General features: G+C 43.9%; 1 protein-coding gene across 1 annotated transcript in view; it reads right to left on the bottom strand.

Moving 5' to 3' along the window:
• The window catches only part of LOC109871856 (collagen alpha-1(XI) chain-like), a 120,482-nt gene that overhangs the window by 57,611 nt on the left and 37,547 nt on the right, over positions 1 to 25,324 (bottom strand). Inside the window, 13 exon segments of the mRNA XM_031806762.1 lie at positions 2,241 to 2,348; positions 3,909 to 4,016; positions 6,438 to 6,491; positions 6,677 to 6,721; positions 9,017 to 9,070; positions 9,184 to 9,228; positions 11,038 to 11,091; positions 18,940 to 18,993; positions 19,092 to 19,253; positions 20,690 to 20,734; positions 20,938 to 20,991; positions 21,629 to 21,673; positions 23,906 to 23,959. Of these exon segments, the coding sequence (XP_031662622.1) occupies positions 2,241 to 2,348; positions 3,909 to 4,016; positions 6,438 to 6,491; positions 6,677 to 6,721; positions 9,017 to 9,070; positions 9,184 to 9,228; positions 11,038 to 11,091; positions 18,940 to 18,993; positions 19,092 to 19,253; positions 20,690 to 20,734; positions 20,938 to 20,991; positions 21,629 to 21,673; positions 23,906 to 23,959 (882 nt within the window).

Here is a 25,324-nt window from a genome sequence, read left to right as displayed (position 1 = left end):
TCAGAGAGTCTGCTACATGACTCACTACTGTAAGTCTCTCTGGATCAGAGAGTCTGTTAAATGACTCACTACTGTAGTGACTCTGGATCAGAGAGTCTGTTAAATGACTCACTACTGTAAGTCTCTCTGGATCAGAGAGTCTGTTAAATGACTCACTACTGTAAGTCTCTCTGGATCAGAGAGTCTGTTAAATGACTCACTACTGTAAGTCTCTCTGGATCAGAGAGTCTGTTAAATGACTCACTACTGTAGTGACTCTGGATCAGAGAGTCTGCTACATGACTCACTACTGTAAGTCTCTCTGGATCAGAGAGTCTGTTAAATGACTCACTACTGTAGTGACTCTGGATCAGAGAGTCTGCTACATGACTCACTACTGTAAGTCTCTCTGGATCAGAGAGTCTGTTAAATGACTAACTACTGTAGTGACTCTGGATCAGAGAGTCTGCTACATGACTCACTACTGTAGTGACTCTGGATCAGAGAGTCTGTTAAATGACTCACTACTGTAGTGACTCTGGATCAGAGAGTCTGCTACATGACTCACTACTGTAGTGACTCTGGATCAGAGAGTCTGTTAAATGACTCACTACTGTAGTGACTCTGGATCAGAGAGTCTGTTAAATGACTCACTACTGTAGTGGCTCTGGATCAGAGAGTCTGTTAAATGACTCACTACTGTAGTGACTCTGGATCAGAGAGTCTGCTACATGACTCACTACTGTAGTGGCTCTGGATCAGAGAGTCTGTTAAATGACTCACTACTGTAGTGACTCTGGATCAGAGAGTCTGTTAAATGACTCACTACTGTAAGTCTCTCTGGATCAGAGAGTCTGCTACATGACTCACTACTGTAAGTCTCTCTGGATCAGAGAGTCTGTTAAATGACTCACTACTGTAGTGACTCTGGATCAGAGAGTCTGCTACATGACTCACTACTGTAAGTCTCTCTGGATCAGAGAGTCTGCTAAATGACTCACTACTGTAGTGACTCTGGATCAGAGAGTCTGTTAAATGACTCACTACTGTAGTGACTCTGGATCAGAGAGTCTGTTAAATGACTCCCTACTGTAGTGACTCTGGATCAGAGAGTCTGTTAAATGACTCCCTACTGTAGTGACTCTGGATCAGAGAGTCTGTTAAATGACTCACTACTGTAGTGGCTCTGGATCAGAGAGTCTGCTAAATGACTCACTACTGTAGTGACTCTGGATCAGAGAGTCTGTTAAATGACTCACTACTGTAGTGGCTCTGGATCAGAGAGTCTGCTAAATGACTCACTACTGTAGTGACTCTGGATCAGAGAGTCTGTTAAATGACTCAAATGGAAATGAAATTCCAGTACAGAATAATAGACCAGTGACTGTTATTCGGAGTGGCACCACTTTTCTACCTCTCTCACTTCCCCAAACCACTCCCGTCTCTCTGCTTTATTCCTGGGCCAAGATAATCCTGAGCCAAGATAATCAAGTTAAGAGGACGCTACTTTACTGTTCCTTTCTTTGTTTGCTTTCAGCTTAAATCATAGAGGTTAGGTTTACTGTACTGAGTGCTGCAGCAATCATGCAATCTTCATCTCTCTCTCTCTCTCTCTCCCTCTCCCTCTCTCTCTCACTCTCTAATTCTCTCTCTCGCTCTCTCTCTCTTCCTCTCACTCTCTCTCTCTAATTCTCTCTCTCTCCTCTCTCTCTCTCTCTCTCCCTCTCACTCTCTCTCTCTAATTCTCTCTCTCTCCTCTCTCTCTCTCTCTCTCCCTCTCTCTCTCTCTCTCCCTCTCTCTCTCACTCTCCCTCTCTCATTCTCTCTAATTCTCTCTCTCTTCTCTCTCTCTCTCTCTCACTCCCTCTCTCTCTCCCTCTCTCTCTTCTCTCTCCCTCTCTCTCTCTCTTATCCTAAGAGTCTGTGCCACCTACTCCATATTCACACTTTGAATGTCAATCTAATAATCATCGTCTTCAAGTACATTTTAGAAGTCATTTGAAAAGAGGTTCTTGGAAAATAACCTGTTGCTTTTTTCTCTCAAAAAAGATGGATTCTCAATATTTAGTCAATTGGGGTCATCTGTCAGATACCTGTAAGTGCTATTAGGTTTCCATGACGACAGTAAACGTTGTTGATTGTTCTTGTTCTGGCATTTGAATAGACAGACAAAGCCCATTTACTACGAATGGTATGTTCTTGCCCTGGTCTTGTGCTTGGCCGGGTGAAACCATTGTCGAGTCATAGGGGAGTTTGTTTACCTTTCCTCCTTCTTTCCCAGCAGATCCAGGTAAACCTTGCTCTCCGGGGGGTCCAGGGGAACCAGGGTGTCCTCTCTCTCCGATGCCGCCGGTCTCTCCCGTTGGTCCCTAACAGACAGACAAAACACCAGCGGTTTGGTCAAACCCGCAGGGATTGTTGAAAGACGGGACAATCTTGAAGTATGTAAAGGAATCGTAAAATTTCATCTAACTGGATTTATGTCAGACACCATAAAATTCATTTCATTTTTACAATCATTGTCCAACAAGTGTTTAAAGGCCTTGATAGTTTAATTCTAATATGCCATATAAATCTCTAAACATATTTTTGTTTTGTTTTATAGTGTTTTTATTAAATGTTCCAAGGCTAATATTGTTCCTAGATTTAGAAAATAAATCAACATTCATAAACCAAACATTATCCTTTAGATCTAGCACAGAAAATATTTCTATAGTTTAAACAAATAATCCCCCAGTTTACAATTGTCTCATTCATCCCCCTCCTCTCCCCTGTAACTATTCCCCAGGTTATTGTCTAATCATTCCTCCTCTCCCCTGTAACTATTCCCCAGGTTATTGTCTAATCATTCCTCCTCTCCCCTGTAACTATTCCCCAGGTCGTTGTCTAATCATTCCTCCTCTCCCCTGTAACTATTCCCCAGGTCGTTGTCTAATCATTCCTCCTCTCCCCTGTAACTATTCCCCAGGTTATTGTCTAATCATTCCTCCTCTCCCCTGTAACTATTCCCCAGGTCGTTGTCTAATCATTCCTCCTCTCCCCTGTAACTATTCCCCAGGTCGTTGTCTAATCATTCCTCCTCTCCCCTGTAACTATTCCCCAGGTCGCTGTCTAATCATTCCTCCTCTCCCCTGTAACTATTCCCCAGGTCGTTGTCTAATCATTCCTCCTCTCCCCTGTAACTATTCCCCAGGTCGTTGTCTAATCATTCCTCCTCTCCCCTGTAACTATTCCCCAGGTCGCTGTCTAATCATTCCTCCTCTCCCCTGTAACTATTCCCCAGGTCGTTGTCTAATCATTCCTCCTCTCCCCTGTAACTATTCCCCAGGTCGTTGTCTAATCATTCCTCCTCTCCCCTGTAACTATTCCCCAGGTCGTTGTCTAATCATTCCTCCTCTCCCCTGTAACTATTCCCCAGGTCGTTGTCTAATCATTCCTCCTCTCCCCTGTAACTATTCCCCAGGTCGTTGTCTAATCATTCCTCCTCTCCCCTGTAACTATTCCCCAGGTCGTTGTCTAATCATTCCTCCTCTCCCCTGTAACTATTCCCCAGGTCGTTGTCTAATCATTCCTCCTCTCCCCTGTAACTATTCCCCAGGTCGTTGTCTAATCATTCCTCCTCTCCCCTGTAACTATTCCCCAGGTCGTTGCTGTAAATGAGAACGTGTTCTCAGTCAACGTACCTGGTAAAATCACAGATAAATAAAAATATATATATATTGCAGAACAATGATTCAAAGATATATATTTTTATAATTTACCAGAAGCTTTTATTCAAAGCGACTTATGTGTTCATATATTTTGTACGTGTGGGTGGTCCCAGGAATTGAACCCACTATCTTGGCATTGTAAGCAACATTCTCTACCAAATGCTACAGAAGACCCCCGTTTCATGTTTATGCTTATTAGCGGCCATGTTTGAACCTTACCTGAGGTCCTACAACACCTCCAGGCCCAGGTGGGCCAGTCTTTCCCTGGAAACCTGTCTCTCCTCTCTGTCCAGGGTGACCAGGCAGTCCGTCTTTACCAGGGGGCCCCTGAGGGAGATGAGATGGACAGGTTCAATTAGTAGGGACCACATGGTTGAAGTCTTTACCAGGGGGGCCCTGAGGGAGATGAGATGGACAGGTTCAGTTAGTACGGACCACATGGTTGAAGTCTTTACCAGGGGGGCCCTGAGGGAGATGAGATGGACAGGTTCAGTTAGTAGGGACCACATGGTTGAAGTCTTTACCAGGGGGAACCTGAGGGAGATGAGATGGACAGGTTCAGTTAGTACGGACCACATGGTTGAAGTCTTTACCAGGGGGGCCCTGAGGGAGATGAGATGGACAGGTTCAGTTAGTACGGACCACATGGTTGAAGTCTTTACCAGGGGGGCCCTGAGGGAGATGAGATGGACAGGTTCAGTTAGTAGGGACCACATGGTTGAAGTCTTTACCAGGGGGGCCCTGAGGGAGATGAGATGGACAGGTTCAGTTAGTAGGGACCACATGGTTGAAGTCTTTACCAGGGGGGCCCTGAGGGAGATGAGATGGACAGGTTCAGTTAGTAGGGACCACATGGTTGAAGTCTTTACCAGGGGGGCCCTGAGGGAGATGGGATGGACAGGTTCAGTTAGTAGGGACCACATGGTTGAAGTCTTTACCAGGGGGGCCCTGAGGGAGATGAGATGGACAGGTTCAGTTAGTAGGGACCACATGGTTGAAGTCTTTACCAGGGGGGCCCTGAGGGAGTTGAGATGGACAGGTTCAGTTAGTAGGGACCACATGGTTGAAGTCTTTACCAGGGGGGCCCTGAGGGAGATGAGATGGACAGGTTCAGTTAGTACGGACCACATGGTTGAAGTCTTTACCAGGGGGGCCCTGAGGGAGATGAGATGGACAGGTTCAGTTAGTAGGGACCACATGGTTGAAGTCTTTACCAGGGGGGCCCTGAGGGAGATGAGATGGACAGGTTCAGTTAGTAGGGACCACATGGTTGAAGTCTTTACCAGGGGGGCCCTGAGGGAGATGGGATGGACAGGTTCAGTTAGTAGGGACCACATGGTTGAAGTCTTTACCAGGGGGGCCCTGAGGGAGATGAGATGGACAGGTTCAGTTAGTAGGGACCACATGGTTGAAGTCTTTACCAGGGGGGCCCTGAGGGAGATGGGATGGACAGGTTCAGTTAGTAGGGACCACATGGTTGAAGTCTTTACCAGGGGGGCCCTGAGGGAGATGAGATGGACAGGTTCAGTTAGTAGGGACCACATGGTTGAAGTCTTTACCAGGGGGGCCCTGAGGGAGATGGGATGGACAGGTTCAGTTAGTAGGGACCACATGGTTGAAGTCTTTACCAGGGGGGCCCTGAGGGAGATGAGATGGACAGGTTCAGTTAGTAGGGACCACATGGTTGAAGTCTTTACCAGGGGGGCCCTGAGGGAGATGAGATGGACAGGTTCAGTTAGTAGGGACCACATGGTTGAAGTCTTTACCAGGGGGGCCCTGAGGGAGATGAGATGGACAGGTTCAGTTAGTAGGGACCACATGGTTGAAGTCTTTACCAGGGGGGCCCTGAGGGAGATGAGATGGACAGGTTCAGTTAGTAGGGACCACATGGTTGAAGTAGACGATAACCATGAACTATTTTACTTTGTACCATCAACAATTTTAAAGTAGAGGGGAGGGTACTAATGTTAAGATCCTTAGGTCCTGGGAAGGGTACTAATGTTAAGATCCTTAGGTCCTGGGAAGGGTACTAATGTTAAGATCCTTAGGTCTTGGGAAGGGTACTAATGTTAAGATCCTTAGGTCCTGGGAAGGGTACTAATGTTAAGATCCTTAGGTCTTGGGAAGGGTACTAATGTTAAGATCCTTAGGTCTTGGGAAGGGTACTAATGTTAGGGCCCTTAGGTTCTGGGAAGGGTACTAATGTTAAGATCCTTAGGTTCTGGGAAGGGTACTAATGTTAGGGCCCTTAGGTCTTGGGAAGGGTACTAATGTTAAGATCCTTAGGTCTTGGGAAGGGTACTAATGTTAAGATCCTTAGGTTCTGGGAAGGGTACTAATGTTAAGATCCTTAGGTTATGGGAAGGGTACTAATGTTAAGATCCTTAGGTTCTGGGAAGGGTACTTACGTTGGGGCCCTTAGGTCCTGGGAAGGGTACTAATGTTAAGATCCTTAGGTTCTGGGAAGGGTACTTACATTAGGGCCCTTAGGTCCTGGGAAGGGTACTAATGTTAAGATCCTTACGTCTTGGGAAGGGTACTAATGTTAAGATCCTTAGGTTCTGGGAAGGGTACTTACATTAGGGCCCTTAGGTCCTGGGAAGGGTACTTACGTTAGGGCCCTTAGGTCCTGGGAAGGGTACTTACGTTAGGGCCCTTAGGTCTTGGGAAGGGTACTTACGTTAGGGCCCTTAGGTCTTGGGAAGGGTACTTACGTTAGGGCACTTAGGTCTTGGGAAGGGTACTTACGTTAGGGCCCTTAGGTCCTGGGAAGCCAGCTGGCCCCTGGGGTCCTTGAGGTCCCTGAGATAAAAGAAGAAAATATGAACATTAGAAAACCTCAACCCTCATCACATGTGACTCCCCATTGGGCTCTTTCACAAACAAATCAAAAACATCTCAGTGATTTGTATCTCATAAGGAAGTTGGTCAAAGACAATGCCCTTTTATTATAAGGATTGACTGGAAAAACACAGACTAGAACTCACTCTCTCTCCTGGTCCACCTGGAGGCCCGTCATTACCTGATGTTCCCTGTGGAGACAGTCAGATACAGAGACAGTCAGAGAGAGTCGGATACAGAGACATAGTCAGATACAGAGACATAGTCAGATACAGAGACAGTCTGATACAGAGACAGTCTGATACTGAGAGGGTCTGATACTGAGAGGGTCTGATACTGAGAGGGTCAGATAGCGAGACAGTCAAATACAGAGAGACAGTCAGAGACAGAGACAGTCAGATACAGTCAGATACAGAGACAGTCAGATACAGAGACAGTCAGATACAGAGACAGTCTGATACAGAGGCAGTCTGATACAGAGGCAGTCTGATACAGAGACAGTCTGATACAGAGACAGTCTGATACAGACAGTCAGATACAGAGACAGTCAGATACAGAGACAGTCATATACAGAGAGGGTCTGATACTGAGAGGGTCTGATACTGAGAGGGTCTGATACTGAGAGGGTCAGATAGAGAGACAGTCAAATACAGAGAGACAGTCAGAGACAGAGACAGTCAGAGACAGTCAGAGACAGTCAGATACGGAGACAGTCAGATACAGAGACAGTCAGATACAGAGACAGTCAGATACAGAGACAGTCAGAGACAGTCAGATACAGAGACAGTCTGATACAGAGACAGTCTGATACAGAGACATAGTCAGATACAGAGACAGTCAGATACAGAGACAGTCATATACAGAGGCAGTCTGATACAGAGACAGTCAGATACAGAGACAGTCAGATACAGAGACAGTCAGAGACAGTCAGATACAGAGACAGTCAGATACAGAGACAGTCTGATACAGAGACAGTCTGATTCAGAGGCAGTCAGATACAGAGACATAGTCAGATACAGAGACATAGTCAGATACAGAGACAGTCTGATACAGAGACAGTCATATACAGAGGCAGTCTGATACAGAGACAGTCAGACACTGAGAGGGTCTGATACTGAGAGGGTCTGATACTGAGAGGGTCAGATAGAGAGACAGTCAGATAGAGAGACAGTCAAATACAGAGAGACAGTCAGAGACAGTCAGATACAGAGACAGTCAGATACAGAGACAGTCAGAGACAGTCAGATACAGAGACAGTCAGATACAGAGACAGTCAGATACAGAGACAGTCAGAGACGGTCAGATACAGAGACAGTCTGATACAGAGACAGTCTGATACAGAGACAGTCTGATACAGAGGCAGTCAGATACAGAGGCAGTCAGATACAGAGGCAGTCTGTGAAGGTTAGTAATGAACACACTACAGACAGAGACTGTCAGAGGTCAGAGTCATTGACATTGTACTGTATTATGTATAGTGACAACAGGTGATATGGAAAATACATTCTGTGTGTAAACTAAAGAGATAATAACAATAATAATAACAATAGTAATAATAATAATAACAATAATAATAATAATAACAATAGTAATAATAACAACAACAATAGTAATAATAATAACAACAATAGTAATAATAATAACAACAATAGTAATAATAATAACAACAATAGTAATAATAATAACAACAATAGTAATAATAATAACAACAATAGTAATAATAATAACAACAATAGTAATAATAATAACAACAATAGTAATAATAATAACAACAATAGTAATAATAATAACAACAATAGTAACAATAATAACAACAATAGTAATAATAATAACAACAATAGTAATAATAATAACAACAATAGTAATAATAATAACAACACTAGTAATAATAATAACAACAATAGTAATAATAATAACAACAATAGTAATAATAATAACAACAATAGTAATAATAATAACAACAATAGTAATAATAATAACAACAATAGCAATAATAATAACAACAATAGTAATAATAATAACAACAATAGTAATAATAATAACAACACTAGTAATAATAATAACAACAATAGTAATAATAATAACAACAATAGTAATAATAATAACAACAATAGTAATAATAATAACAACACTAGTAATAATAATAACAACAATAGTAATAATAATAACAATAACAATAAAAAATATAAATAATAATAATAATAAAAATATTTAACAAATTGCAATAATAATAATCATAATGATCATAATAATAACAAAATTATAATACATTTCACTTGTACTTTTCATTACAGTTATCTAAAAAAAATACAATTCAAAAAGATACCTTTAGAATCAGGTAAAATAGCAGTATTGTGCTAGGTTCTAAAATACAACTTCAATTGGGACTAGGAGGACTACGAGAAGGACAGTCTGTAGAAGTGGGTTTTAAGGCCAGTTTAAAAAAAATGGATGATTAAAATATGATACTTGAGTTAGAGACTGACCTTAGCACCTGGCTTTCCAGTTGGTCCCCTGGCACCTCTTCCACCACGGGGACCCTAGATTACAGGAACACAGAGAAGACCAATCATCATCTAGCAACTCAGAGATGGTGTTGTGTTAGAGAGAGAGAATAGACTGCGGACCGACTGATGAGTTTCCAAGTTCATACCGTTGGGCCACGTTGTCCCCTGGGTCCGGATTTACCAGCGATACCCTGCAATACACAACCACACAAGCATTTTATTTATTCATGAGACCAAGGGTTGAAAGCATAAACATTCTACTGTTATACTGACAAAGAAAGAAAACTGCATCATTCTATAGTTAAATATATTGACAGAAAACCTTTTTGCAAACAGTAATTATAGATTAATCTATTCACACAGATGAAGTTTAGATCTCGAAGAAAGTCTTAAAAGTCTTTCAAACATTCTACAGCTCAGAGAAGACAAGACTCCTCCGCTGCTCTGTGGGTTTAGAGTCTGAGTCAGAGCTACACCTTTCAGAGAAATAAAGAATCAAATCAGAGCAAGTTGTGAGGAGATACCCACATTACTCAGAGGCACTTGACAGCCTGACCTGCCTGTCAACTCTGACGATATTGGCTCCGAAGGTGTCTAGGGTGCAAATGTCCCAAATGGCACCCTATTCCCCATGTAGTACACTACCATACTGTAGCACACTCAAATGTAGTGCCCTATATAGGGAATAGGGTGCTAATTGGGACACAAGCTAGGATGTCCACTCTTCACTCTTCACTGTCTTTTTGAGAGGGAAGGAGCTTGTTTCAGCATTTCTCTTTCCCTCTCTTACTTCCTCCAATGCCTCTCTCTCCTCCATCCCCCTCCAGTTCCCCATCTCACCCTCCACCCCTCCCCTTCCCAGCCTCACCCTCCATCCCCCCACTTTCCTCCCTCACCCTCCACCCATCCCCTTCCCAGCCTCACCCTCCACCCCTCCCCTCCCCTCCCCTTCCCAGCCTCACCCTCCACCCCTCCCCTTCCCAGCCTCACCCTCCACCCCTCCCCTTCCCAGCCTCACCCTCCACCCCACCCCTCCCCTTCCCAGCCTCACCCTCTACCCATCCCCTTCCCAGCCTCACCCTCCATCCCCCCACTTTCCTACCTTACCCTCCACCCCTCCCCTTCCCAGCCTCACCCTCCACCCATCCCCTTCACCATCTCACCCTCCACCCCTCCCCTTCCCAGCCTCACCCCCCACCCCTCCCCTTCCCATTCTCACCCTCCACCCATCCCCTTCCCAGCCTCACCCTCCATCCCCCCACTTTCCTACCTCACCCTCCACCCATCGCCTTCACCATCTCACCCTCCACCCCTCCCCTTCCCAGCCTCACCCTCCACCCCTCCCCTTCCCAGCCTCACCCTCCACCCATCCCCTTCACAGCCTCACCCTCCATCCCCCCACTCTCCTACCTCAACCTCCACCCCTCAACTTCCCCATCTCACCCTCCATTTTGACAGTAGTTATTGTCTCTACTGTCCTAGTTTACTTTACTTTGGCTCAGTGGTCTAAGACATTGAGTGGCTCAGCGGTCTAATACACAGAGTGACTCAGCGGTCTAATACACTGAGTGGCTCAGCGGTCTAAGACACTGAGTGGCTCAGCGGTCTAAGACACTGAGTGGCTCAGCGGTCTAAGACACTGAGTGACTCAGCGGTCTAAGACACTGAGTGACTCAGTGGTCTAAGACACTGAGTGACTCAGCGGTCTAAGACACTGAGTGGCTCAGCGGTCTAATACACTGAGTGGCTCAGCAGTCTTGGCTCTTCGCCCTCTAACGACTCCTTGTGGCGGGTTCGGTTGTCAGTTGAATGGTGTTTCCTCTGACACATTGGTGCGGCTGGCTTCCAGGTTTAGCCGGCGGGTGTTAAGAAATGTTTCGGAGGACGCATGACTTGACCTTTGCCTCTCCCGAGCTCGTTGGGGAGTTGTAGTGATGAAAAGGGGATAATAATAATTGAAAAGAAGGTATTAAGTGATGTAGTGATGTAAAGAGCCTCACCCTTCCTCCTTTCTCTCCGTTGGAGCCTGGGAATCCAGGGAAGCCACTGGAACCCTGTGAAACGGACAGAGAGATTGTTAGAGAGTTGAAGAGCTGATGAGAAGAGATGCTCTCCTGTAGGCTCTGCCCTTTCTATCCAAGTCCCAAGAGAGAATATTTGATTTATTAGGATCCTCTTTAGCCGACGCAAATGGTAACAGCTAGTCTTACTGGGGTCCTACAAATAACGAAGAAGACATTACAGAGAAAATACTTTTGACATACATTATAAAACATTAACATGTAGTGTTACACATACATGTCAGTACATACACACCACATGTAGGTCACATGTCAGTACATACACACCACAACAAGTAGGTCACATGTCAGTACATACACACCACATGTAGGTCACATGTCAGTACATACACACCACAACAAGTAGGTCACATGTCAGTACATACACACCACATGTAGGTCACATGTCAGTACATACACACCACAACAAGTAGGTCACATGTCAGTACATACACACCACAACCAGTAGGTCACATGTCAGTACATACACACCACATGTAGGTCACATGTCAGTACATACACACCACAACCAGTAGGTCACATGTCAGTACATACACACCACAACCAGTAGGTCAGATGTCAGTACACACCACTACAACAAGTAGGTCACATGTCAGTACATACACACCACAACAAGTAGGTCACATGTCAGTACATACACACCACAACAAGTAGGTCACATGTCAGTACATACACACCACAACAAGTAGGTCACATGTCAGTACATACACACCACATGTAGGTCACATGTCAGTACATACACACCACAACAAGTAGGTCACATGGGGGAGAGGCGTTGTTCCGTGATGTTACTTTATCTATTGTTTGAAACCAGGTTTGCTGTTCCCTTACTCTACATGAGATGGCTCCTGGCTCTGTATAATACTATATGTTTCCTTGAATTTGTTCTGGACCTGGGGACTGTGAAAAGACCCCTGGTGGCATGTCGGGTGTGATAAGTGTGTTGGTCAGAGCTGTGTGTAAGCAAACCATTTGGAATTATCAACACATTAACATTTCTTATAAAAAGAAGAAGTGATGCAGTCAGTCTCTCCTCAACTCTTAGTCAAGAGACATTGGCCTGCGTAGTACTAATATTAGCCCTCTGATTACAATTAAGATCAAGATGTGCCGCTCTGTTCTGGACCAGCTGCAGCTTAACTAGGTATTTCCAAGCAGCACTCGACCACAAAACTAGACAATAATCAAGGTAAGACAAAACTAGAGGCAGGACTTGCTTTTTGGAGTGTGGATTCAAAACATAAAAAAAAATTACAGACAGACCTCTCCCCATCTTTACAACCATTGAATCTATATGTTTTGACAATGACAGTCTATAATCTACGGTAACAACAAGTTATTTAGTCTCTTCAACTTGTTCAACAGCCACACCATTCATTACCAGATTCAGCAGAGGTCTAGAGTTTAGGGAATATGTTGTACCAAATATAACGCTCTTACTTTTAGAGATGTTCAGTTTATTGGCCACCCATGCCAAAACTGTCTCCAACTCTTTGTTAAGGGTTTCAGTGACTTCATTAGCTGTGTTTGCTGATGCGTATATGGTTGAATCATCAGCATACTTGGACACACATGCTTTGTTTAATGCCAGTTGTCAGGTCATTGGTAAAATTAGAAAAGAGTAGAGGGCCTAGAGAGCTGCCCTGCAGTACACCACACTTTACATGAAAACCCTCTGAGTTCTATTAGATAGACGGCTCTGAATCCACGATATGGCCGAAGGTTGAAAAGCAGTTAGAAATATGTTGTTTCAACAACAGGTTATGGTCAGTAATATCAAAGGCTGTACAATATTCTTATTATCAATCAATCATCAGTCATTTGTCTCAGTCCAGTACATGTTGAGTGCCCTTCTCTATAAGAATGCTGAAAGTCTGTTGTTAATTTGTTCACAGAGAAATAGCATTGTATTTGGTGAAACACAATTTAGTTAAGAGCTGGCAGCAAGCTGATAGGTCTGCTGTTGGAACCAGTAAAGGCTGCTTTACCACTCTTGGGTAGCAGAATGACTTTGGCTTCCCTCCAGGCCTGAGGACAAAGACTTTCCTCTAGACTCAGATTAAAGATATGACAGATATGAGTGGCTATAGAGTCAGTAGGAGTGGCTATAGAGTCAGTAGGAGTGGCTATAGAGTCAGTAGGAGTGGCTATAGAGTCAGTAGGAGTGGTTATAGAGTCAGCTACCATCCTCAGTAGGAGTGGCTATAGAGTCAGTAGGAGTGGCTATAGAGTCAGCTACCATCCTCAGTAGGAGTGGCTATAGAGTCAGATACCATCCTCAGTAGGAGTGGCTATAGAGTCAGTAGGAGTGGCTATAGAGTCAGTAGGAGTGGCTATAAAGTCAGTAGGAGTGGCTATAGAGTCAGTAGGAGTGGCTATAGAGTCAGATACCATCCTCAGTAGGAGTGGCTATAGAGTCAGCTACCATCCTCAGTAGGAGTGGCTATAGAGTCAGCTACCATCCTCAGTAGGAGTGGTTATAGAGTCAGCTACCATCCTCAGTAGGAGTGGTTATAGAGTCAGATACCATCCTCAGTAGGAGTGGCTATAGAGTCAGTAGGAGTGGCTATAGAGTCAGTAGGAGTGGCTATAGAGTCAGTAGGAGTGGCTATAGAGTCAGTAGGAGTGGCTATAGAGTCAGCTACCATCCTCAGTAGGAGTGGTCATAGAGTCAGCTACCATCCTCAGTAGGAGTGGCTATAGAGTCAGTAGGAGTGGCTATAGAGTCATCTACCATCCTCAGTAGGAGTGGTTATAGAGTCAGCTACCATCCTCAGAAGATCTCAATGTCATGAGGTTTGTCATTATTGATGAACAACATAAAGGGGCACATGGGAATCATGGTAAAAGGGCTTTGCACTTCAAGGCTCAACACATGAGATGTTAGCTTGTTAGCACCCAGAGAAAAACGACATAAGGGTTTTCACTAGTTACCACAACCACAAAGTCAACATTCGCATGAAAAAAAAATTCAGGTTTTGGTCTTAATTTAAGGTTAGCAGTGTGGTTAAGGCTAGGGTTAGGCATAAGGCTAACAGTGTGGTTAAGGTTAGGGTTAGGCATAAGGTTAGGGTTAGGCATAAGGTTAGGGGTAGGCATAAGGCTAACAGTGTGGTTAAGGTTAGGGTTAGGCATAAGGTTAGCAGTGTGGTTAGGGTTAGGGTTAGGCATAAGGCTAGCAGTGTGGTTAGGGTTAGGGTTAGGCATAAGGCTAGCAGTGTGGTTAGGGTTAGGGTTAGGCATAAGGCTAGCAGTGTGGTTAGGGTTAGGCATAAGGCTAGCAGTGTGGTTAGGGCTAGGCATAAGGCTAGCAGTGTGGTTAGGGTTAGGGTTAGGCATAAGGCTAACATTGTGGTTAAGGTTAGGGTTAGGCATAAGGCTAACATTGTGGTTAAGGTTAGGGTTAGGCATAAGGTTAGGGTTAGGCATAAGGTTAGGGTTAGGCATAAGGTTAGCAGTGTCGTTAAGGTTAGGGTTAGGGTGAGGCATAAGGCTAACAGTGTGGTTAAGGTTAGGGTTAGGCATAAGGCTAACATTGTGGTTAAGGTTAGGGTTAGGCATAAGGTTAGGGTTAGGCATAAGGTCAGGGTTAGGCATAAGGTTAGCAGTGTGGTTAAGGTTAGGGTTAGGCATAAGGTTAGCAGTGTGGTTAAGGTTAGGGTTAGGGTGAGGCATAAGGCTAGCAGTGTGGTTAAGGTTAGGGTTAGGGTGAGGCATAAGGCTAGCAGTGTGGTTAAGGTTAGGGTTAGGCATAAGGCTAGCATTGTGGTTAGGGTTAGGCATAAGGCTAGCAGTGTGGTTAAGGTTAGGGTTAGGCATAAGGCTAGCAGTGTGGTTAAGGTTAGGGTGAGGCATAAGGCTAGCAGTGTGGTTAAGGTTAGGGTTAGGGTGAGGCATAAGGCTAGCAGTGTGGTTAAGGTTAGGGTTAGGCATAAGGCTAACAGTGTGGTTAAGGTTAGGGTGAGGCATAAGGCTAGCAGTGTGGTTAAGGTTAGGGTGAGGCATAAGGCTAGCAGTGTGGTTAAGGTTAGGGTTAGGGTGAGGCATAAGGCTAGCAGTGTGGTTAAGGTTAGGGTGAGGCATAAGGCTAGTAGTGTGGTTAAGGTTAGGGTGAGGCATAAGGCTAGCAGTGTGGTTAAGGTTAGGGTTAGGGTTAGGGTGTTGCATAAGGCTAGCAGTGTGGTTAAGGTTAGGGTGAGGCATAAGGCTAGCAGTGTGGTTAAGGTTAGGGTTAGGGTGAGGCATAAGGCTAGCAGTGTGGTTAAGGTTAGGGTTAGGGTGAGGCATAAGGCTAGCAGTGTGGTTAAGGTTAGGGTGAGGCATAAGGCTAGCAGTGTGGTTAAGGTTAGGGTTAGGGTTAGGGTGTTGCATAAGGCTAGCAGTGTGGTTAAGGTTAGGGTGAGGCATAAGGCTAGCAGTGTGGTTAGGGTTAGGGTGAGGCATAAGGCTAGCAGTGTGGTTAAGGTTAAGGTTAGGGTGAGGCATAAGGCTAGCAGTGTGGTTAAGGTTAGGGTGAGGCATAAGGCTAGCAGTGTGGTTAAGGTTAGGGTTAGGGTTAGGCATAAGGCTAGCAGTGTGGTTAAGGTTAGGGTTAGGCATAAGGCTAGCAGTGTGGTTAAGGTTAGGGTTAGGCATAAGGCTAGCAGTGTGGTTAAGGTTAGGGTGAGGCATAAGGCTAGCAGTGTGGTTAAGGTTAGGGTTAGGGTTAGGGTTAGGGTTAGGGTGAGGCATAAGGCTAGCAGTGTGGTTAAGGTTAGGGTTAGGGTGAGGCATAAGGCTAGCAGTGAGGCATAAGGCTAGCAGTGTGGTTAAGGCTAGCAGTGTGGTTAAGGCTAGCAGTGTGGTTAAGGCTAGCAGTGTGGTTAAGGTTAGGGTGAAGCATAAGGCTAGCAGTGTGGTTAGGGTTAGGGTGAGGCATAAGGCTAGCAGTGTGGTTAAGGCTAGCAGTGTGGTTAAGGCTAGTGTAGAGAAATGCTATTTCTTATTACTAACACTAGCAGTGTGGTTAAGGCTAGCAGTGTGGTTAAGGTTAGGGTGAGGCATAAGGCTAGCAGTGTGGTTAGGGTTAGGGTGAGGCATAAGGCTAGCAGTGTGGTTAAGGCCAGCAGTGTGGTTAAGGCTAGCAGTGTGGTTAAGGCTAGCAGTGTGGTTAAGGTTAGGGTGAGGCATAAGGCTAGCAGTGTGGTTAGGGTTAGGGTGAGGCATAAGGCTAGCAGTGTGGTTAAGGCTAGCAGTGTGGTTAAGGCTAGCAGTGTGGTTAAGGCTAGCAGTGTGGTTAGGGTTAGGCATAAGGCTAGCAGTGTGGTTAGGGTTAGGCATAAGGCTAGCAGTGTGGTTAAGGCTAGCAGCGTGGTTAAGGCTAGCAGTGTGGTTAGGGTTAGGCATAAGGCTAGCAGTGTGGTTAGGGTTAGGGTGAGGCATAAGGCTAGCAGTGTGGTTAAGGCTAGCAGTGTGGTTAAGGCTAGCAGTGTGGTTAGGGTTAGGCATAAGGCTAGCAGTGTGGTTAGGGTTAGGCATAAGGCTAGCAGTGTGGTTAGGGTTAGGGTGAGGCATAAGGCTAGCAGTGTGGTTAAGGTTAGGCATAAGGCTAGCAGTGTGGTTAGGGTTAGGGTGAGGCATAAGGCTAGCAGTGTGGTTAAGGTTAGGGTGAGGCATAAGGCTAGCAGTGTGGGTACGGTTAGGCATAAGGCTAGCAGTGTGGTTAGGGTTAGGGTGAGGCATAAGGCTAGCAGTGTGGTTAGGGTTAGGGTGAGGCATAAGGCTAGCAGTGTGGTTAGGGTTAGGCATAAGGCTAGCAGTGTGGTTAGGGTTAGGGTGAGGCATAAGGCTAGCAGTGTGGTTAAGGTTAGGCATAAGGCTAGCAGTGTGGTTAAGGTTAGGGTCTGTGTCCTGATACACATCAGACATTTAACTACTGATGGTAATGCCAGTCAAATAGATGGTGAAGTTAAAGGCTCTATGTGCCATATGACAATTACCATGTTGGATGCATCATTATTTCATTTGTATTTATTTAACCCTTTGTTCTCTAAGTTAACGTATCCCCACGTAAGTTGACTTTTACAACATTGTCATTTACAGCAGCGTCCGTGGGGGAATAGTTACAGGGGAGAGGGGTGGGGGGGGGGATGAGCCGAAGAAGGAATCCAGAGGAGCTTACCAACGTAGCTTCCCTTCAAGAAGCATTGACAATACAGACAAAGTAAGAAACAACGTTAGAGTTGATGTGCTTCATTGCACACAAAGCAAAGTGTCTACTGGAAATGGCAGAAGTGTTTACGTATGCTCTCTCATACAGAATGTGTACGTCCATCTGTCTACCTGTGTATGCTCTCTCATACAGAATGTGTACGTCCATCTGTCTACCTGTGTATGCTCTCTCATACAGAATGTGTACGTCCATCTGTCTGCCTGTGTATGCTCTCTCATACAGAATGTGTACGTCCATCTGTCTGCCTGTGTATGCTCTCTCATACAGAATGTGTACGTCCATCTGTCTGCCTGTGTATGCTCTCTCATACAGAATGTGTACGTCCATCTGTCTGCCTGTGTATGCTCTCTCATACAGAATGTGTACGTCCATCTGTCTACCTGTGTATGCTCTCTCATACAGAATGTGTACGTCCATCTGTCTGCCTGTGTATGCTCTCTCATACAGAATGTGTACGTCCATCTGTCTGCCTGTGTATGCTCTCTCATACAGAATGTGTACGTCCATCTGTCTGCCTGTGTATGTGTAGACTAAACCCATTCCTTCAGACAGCATGAAAAACAGTGGAACGTGGAGAGAGAGACAGTGAAAGGGATCTCTGTGGCTTAACTGTTTTCTTTACTGGTAAACTGAATGATTAGGAGAGTAGAGGAGAGGATGAGAGGGGTAGAGGATGAGAGGAGTAGAGGAGAGGATGAGAGGGGTAGAGGATGAGAGGAGTAGAGGAGAGGATGAGAGGGGTAGAGGATGAGAGGAGGAAGAGGAGGAGAGGATGAGAGGAGTAGAGGAGAGGAGTAGAGGAGAGGATGAGAGGATTAGAGGAGAGGAGTAGAGGAGAGGATGAGAGGAGTAGAGGAGAGGATAAGAGGAGTAGAGGAGAGGATGAGAGGAGTATAGGAGAGGAGAGGATGAGAGGAGTAGAGGAGAGGAGAGGATGAGAGGAGTAGAGGAGAGGATGAGAGGAGTAGAGGAGAGGAGAGGATGAGAGGAGTAGAGGAGAGGAGAGGATGAGAGGAGTAGAGGAGAGGAGAGGATAAGAGGAGTAGAGGAGAGGATGAGAGGAGTAGAGGAGAGGAGAGGATAAGAGGAGTAGAGGAGAGGATGAGAGGAGTAGAGGAGAGGAGAGGATAAGAGGAGTAGAGGAGAGGATGAGAGGAGTAGAGGAGAGGAGTAGAGGAGAGGATGAGAGGAGTAGAGGAGAGGAGAGGATAAGAGGAGTAGAGGAGATGATGAGAGGAGTAGAGGAGAGGAGTAGAGGAGAGGATGAGAGGAGTAGAGGAGAGGAGTAGAGGAGAGGATGAGAGGAGTAGAGGAGAGGATGAGAGGAGTAGAGGAGAGGAGGAGAGGAGAGGATGAGAGGAGTAGAGGAGAGGAGGAGGAAGAGGAGGAGAGCACTGTAACATCACTGTAACATCACTGTAACATCATGCTGTGATACGTACACATACAACTGATCATAAAGGCCCAGTGCAGTCAAAAACGTGATTTTACCTGTGTTTTATATATATTTCAGTCACATATAGAGCGAGATTGTTGGTAGTGTCAGTAACACACAGAGAGATAAACGAACACACAGATACCATAGTCAGCTTTGTGCTGTTATCACATACCTTAGGTCCTTGTCTTCCTGGGTAGCCGGGTAACCCGGGGACACCAAGTTTACCCTAAACAACAACAACAACAACAAATAGGGTTACAATAGCAGACTGGCTTGTAAAAACTCACCAAGATAGTGACGATAGTGACATAGAGGTATCAGTACCTTCTCTCCAGCCGACCCGATGGGACCTGCCTCTCCGTTGGGGCCGGATCGACCTTTAGGTCCCTCAGGTCCGTCTTCACCTCTGGCTCCTAGGACACCGAGCTCTCCCTTGTCTCCCTTGATGCCCATGTCACCCTTGAAACCTGGAAACCCGTCCTCTCCCTGAAACACAGAAGAAACTCTTCAATATATTTAGATATTCTTTTAACCGGGCAAGATAAGTTCAAAGGGTCCTCTGAGTCACTTTAAATAAAAAATTAAAAAACACTATTTTAAATAAAGTATCACATCATACATAAATACCTGTTTTAAATATACTGTACATCTTTTCTGTGTTGCTTCCAAAGTAAACTTGAATGATAGATGTGGACATCTAGTGGTAATATGATGAAATTGCAGTCACTGAATATAGAGATATACTGCCATCTGGTGGTCAGACCTCAGATATACTGCCATCTGGTGGTCAGACCTCAGAATGCATTTTGCCAGTGTTGACATAGAGGCTCTTGTCACAGGATTTCCCAAACTTGGTCTTCAGGACCCCAAGGGGGTGCATGTTTTTTTTCTTCTTTTTTTCCCTAACACTACACAGCTGATTCAAAGCTTGATGATTAGTTGACTGTGTGTTAGGGGTCTCAAGAGGTGAGTTCGGGAAAACCCTGCTCTATTATTTCACACTTCCCATCTTACCTAGGGTCTACTGTAGTCGTCACTTACTGCAACTAAGCAGTGAAGATATCCTCCTACAGCATGTACGTAAGCATTTGTTCACTTATAACTTTATTATAAGCCTTCTTTTGGCATTACGTTGAAAACAGCAGACCCAAAATAGAAAGGTCGTTTTTCGTTTTTAAAAGGAAATCTTATCGTTCTGCTCCCGCATCTAAACATAGCTGGGTTCATCAGCCCTTCAATCGACCAATGAGCTGGGTTCATCAGCCCTTCAATCGAACAATGAGCTGGGCTCATCAGCCCTTCAATCGACCAATGAGCTGGGTTCATCAGCCCTTCAATCGACCAATGAGCTGGGCTCATCAGCCCTTCAATCGACCAATGAGGCAGATAAACAAGCTGAAAAACGTTCATAAGTCCAGAGCAGCTGGCGATAACAACGGCAGCCCATCAATCTACTTTTACATCACATTTGCTACTGTTTCCTGTTTGACTTTGGCGTTACGCTAACACTAGTTAGCATTGGCTGGCAAAAAAAAAAACGGAAAAAAACGACCTCTAACTTCAGTCACACTGCATGCAGAGACATTACAACAGCATCTACAAGTTCATCTGACTCGAGGTATGTAGCACAAAGACTTCAAATGAATGAGCTGAAGCCTTTCAAGCCAATAGGCATTTAAGTGGTTTTCCACTAGATCTGCCTGAACCAAAATGGAATGATTTACATCTATTGTAGATAGTGGAGCAGGAGGAAAAGTTTCTCCTTTCACCACTGACTCAGGGTCAGTTATTTATTATCTCATCCCTCTCATGGTTAAGTTTAAGATTATGATGTTGGGGCAATCTGATCCTAGATCTGCGGTTGAGAACCACTTTTCTACCTCTAACACAAAATACGAGGCGGACATATTGTTGTTGTTCACCTTTTCTCCGCCACCACCTTTCAGACCTCTGACACCCTCGGCACCCTGTCGGAGGAAGCAGAAGACGAATATGAGGATTCAAGAATACATCATTTACCAATGCAGAGTTGACTACTGCTGTTGCATTGTTGTGGTGGGTGTTTGTGTACTACTTATGAATTCAATCAATCAATACATTCATTCATTAACCAATCAATCAATTCATAAATCAGGTAAGGTCAACGGGTGTGACCCTTGAAGGTCGTTACCTTGACACCTCGTGAGCCAGGGTAGCCAATAGAACCCTGAGGACCAGGGTGACCCTACGAGAAAAAAAACGAGACAAAAACAGTGTGGTTAGTTGGTGATCGAGATCAGGTAAGGTATGAATGGTAGGGTATAAATGGTAAGGTATGAATGGTAAGGTATGAATGGTAGGGTATGAATGGTAGGGTATGAATGGTAAGGTATGAATGGTAAGGTATGAATGGTAAGGTATGAATGGTAAGGTAGGAATGGTAAGGTATGAATGGTAAGGTATGAATGGTAAGGTATGAATGGTACGGTATGAATGGTGAGGTATGAATGGTAAGGTATGAATGGTAAGGTATGAATGGTGAGGTGTGAATGGTAAGGTAGGGATGGTAAGGTATTAATGGTAAGGTATGAATGGTGAGGTATGAATGGTGAGGTGTGAATGGTGAGGTATGAATGGTGAGGTGTGAATGGTAAGGTAGGGATGGTAAGGTATTAATGGTAAGGTATGAATGGTGAGGTATGAATGGTGAGGTGTGAATGGTAAGGTAGGGATGGTAAGATATTAATGGTAAGGTATGAATGGTGAGGTATGAATGGTACGGTGTGAATGGTGAGGTATGAATGGTGAGGTATGAATGGTGAGGTATGAATGATAGGGTATGAATGGTGAGGTATGAATCTACTAAATGAAATCAGACTTACGACACCTCCTTTAAGTCCTGGAGGACCCTCCTTCCCTGGGTGACCCTGGAAGAAATATTGGGGTCAGATAACTATATGATATGGCATTATTAACATACTACTAGACTAAAATTGTAGTAAAACTACTACTGTAGTACTACTTCAACTATATGATATGGCATTATTAACATACTACTAGACTAAAATTGTAGTAAAACTACTACTGTAGTACTACTTCAACTATATGATATGGCATTATTAACATACTACTAGACTAAAATTGTAGTAAAACTACTACTGTAGTACTACTTCAACTATATGATATGGCATTATTAACATACTACTAGACTAAAATTGTAGTAAAACTACTACTGTAGTACTACTTCAACTATATGATATGGCATTATTAACATACTACTAGACTAAAATTGGTGTAAAACTACTACTGTAGTACTACTTCAACTATATGATATGGCATTATTAACATACTACTAGACTAAAATTGTAGTAAAACTACTACTGTAGTACTACTTCAACTATATGATATGGCATTATTAACATACTACTAGACTAAAATTGTAGTAAAACTACTACTGTAGTACTACTTCAACTATATGATATGGCATTATTAACATACTACTAGACTAAAATTGGTGTAAAACTACTACTGTAGTACTACTTCAACTATATGATATGGCATTATTAACATACTACTAGACTAAAATTGGTGTAAAAACTACTACTGTAGTACTACTTCAACTATATGATATGGCATTATTAACATACTACTAGACTAAAATTGGTGTAAAACTACTACTGTAGTACTACTTCAACTATATGATATGGCATTATTAACATACTACTAGACTAAAATTGTAGTAAAACTACTACTGTAGTACTACTTCAACTATATGATATGGCATTATTAACATACTACTAGACTAAAATTGGTGTAAAACTACTACTGTAGTACTACTTCAACTATATGATATGGCATTATTAACATACTACTAGACTAAAATTGTAGTAAAACTACTACTGTAGTACTACTTCAACTATATGATATGGCATTATTAACATACTACTAGACTAAAATTGTAGTAAAACTACTACTGTAGTACTACTTCAACTATATGATATGGCATTATTTACTATATGATATCTACTATACTGGTAATACATATACACATATATATATACACTGTATTTTCAACTCGCGCCAGGGACAATTTTAGCTAACCCTAACCTTATCCTAACCTTAACCTAATTCTCCTAACCCTAACCCTTTTCCTAACCTTATCCTAATTCTCCTAACCCTAACCTTATCCTAACCTTAACCTAATTCTCCTAACCCTAACCCTTTTCCTAACCTTATCCTAATTCTCCTAACCCTAACCTTATCCTAACCTTAACCTAATTCTCCTAACCCTAACCCTTTTCCTAACCTTATCCTAATTCTCCTAACCCTAACCCTTTTCCTAACCCTAACCTTATCCTAATTCTCCTAACCCTAACCCTTTTCCTAACCTTAACCTAATTCTCCTAACCCTAACCCTTTTCCTAACCTTATCCTAATTCTCCTAACCCTAACCTTATCCTAATTCTCCTAACCCTAACCCTTTTCCTAACCTTATCCTAATTCTCCTAACCCTAACCCTTTTCCTAACCTTATCCTAATTCTCCTAACCCTAACCCTTTTCCTAACCTTATCCTAATTCTCCTAACCCTAACCCTTTTCCTAACCTTAACCTAATTCTCCTAACCCTAACCCTTTTCCTAACCTTAACCTAATTCTCCTAACCCTAACCTTTCCTAACCTTATCCTAATTCTCCTAACCCTAACCCTTTTCCTAACCTTAACCTAATTCTCCTAACCCTAACCCTTTTCCTAACCTTATCCTAATTCTCCTAACCCTAACCCTTTTCCTAACCTTAACCTAATTCTCCTAACCCTAACCCTTTTCCTAACCTTAACCTAATTCTCCTAACCCTAACCCTTTTCCTAACCTTATCCTAATTCTCCTAACCCTAACCCTTTTCCTAACCTTAACCTAATTCTCCTAACCCTAACCCTTTTCCTAACCTTATCCTAATTCTCCTAACCCTAAACCTTTTTCCTAACCTTAACCTAATTCTCCTAGCCTTCTGCATATGTTCTCCTAGCCTGCTACCAAACATCACTTCTGCTAGTCAAAACCAGCAGGCCTGCTCTGAGAACAGTTTCCACTAATTGATACACCTAGTCCTGTGCCTAACAGGAAGTTGATTGTTTTTAACAGGAAGTGTAATAAGACTCACGGGAGGACCATCGGCACCACCAAGACCTGCCAATCCCTGACGACCTGACGGTCCCTAGATGGAGAGAGATAGATACAGAGAGAGAAGATAGAGAGAGAGAGAGAGAGAGAAAGAAAGAGCGAGCGAGCGAGAGAGAGAGAGAGAGAGAGAGAAAGAGAGGAGAGAGAGAGAGAGAGAGAAAGAGAGAGAGAAAGAAAGAGAGAGAGAGAGAGAGAGAAAGAAAGAGCGAGCGAGAGAAAGAGAGAGAGAGAGAGAGAGAGAAAGAGAGAGAGAAAGAAAGAGAGAGAGAGAGAGAGAGAGAGAAGAGCGAGAGAGAGAGAGAGAGAGAAAGAAAGAGCGAGCGAGAGAAAGAGAGAGAGGAGAGAGAGAAAGAGAGAGAGAAAGAAAGAGAGAGAGAGAGAGAGAGAGAGAGAAAGAGCGAGCGAGAGAAAGAGAGAGAGAGAGAGAGAGAGAGAGAGAGAGAGAGAGAAAGAAAGAGAGCGAGCGAGAGAAAGAGAGAGAGAGAGAAAGAGAGAGAGAAAGAAAGAGCGAGAGAGAGAAAGAGAGAGCGAGAGAGAGAAAGAGAGAGAGAGAGAGAGAGAGAGAGAGAGAGAGAGAGAGAGAGAAAGAGAAAGAAAGAAAGAGCGAGCGAGAGAAAGAGAGAGAGAGTGGGACCCAACCACACACACAATTAGACTCAACCAAATCATGAGAAAACAAAAAGATAGTTATTTGACACATTGGAAAGAATTAACAGAAAAAACTGAGCAAACTAGAATGCTATTTGGCCCTACACAGAGAGTCCACGTTGGCAGAATACCTGACCACTGTGACTGATCCAAACTTAAGAAAAGCTTTGACTATGTACAGACTCAGTGAGCATAGCCTTGCTATTGAGAAAGGCCGCCGTAGGCAGACATGGCTCTCAAGAGAAGACAGGCTATGTGCTCACTGCCCACAAAATGGTCGCCCAGTGAACCATGTTTAGTTATTTCCCCCTTTGTACTGAGCCATTTGCACATTGTTACAACACTGTATATTTACATAATATTTGAAATGTCTTTATTCTTTTGTAACTTCTGTGACTGTAATGTTTACTGTACATTTGTATTGTTTATTTCACTTTTGTTTATTATCGACATTACTTGCTTTGGTAGTGTTAACATATGTTTCCCTAGCCAATAAAGCCCCTTGAAATGACCGGGAGAGAGAGAGCGAGAGCGAGAGAGACAGAGAGAGAGAGAGGAGACAGAGAGAGAGAGGAGACAGAGAGAGAGAGAGAGCGAGAGCGAGAGACAGAGAGAGAGAGAGAGAGAGAGAGAGAGAGAGAGAGAGAGACAGAGAGAGAGAAAGAGAGAGAGAGAGACAGAGAGAGAGACAGAGAGAGAGACAGAGAGAGAGACAGAGAGAGAGAGAGAGAGAGAGAGAGACAGAGAGAGA

Source organism: Oncorhynchus kisutch, linkage group LG27 (genome assembly GCF_002021735.2).
Source record: "Oncorhynchus kisutch isolate 150728-3 linkage group LG27, Okis_V2, whole genome shotgun sequence".
In the NCBI taxonomy this organism is placed as follows: domain Eukaryota; kingdom Metazoa; phylum Chordata; class Actinopteri; order Salmoniformes; family Salmonidae; genus Oncorhynchus; species Oncorhynchus kisutch.
The sequence above is the reverse complement of the archived record's forward strand: the minus strand, read 5'-3'. Positions and strand labels throughout refer to the sequence as shown.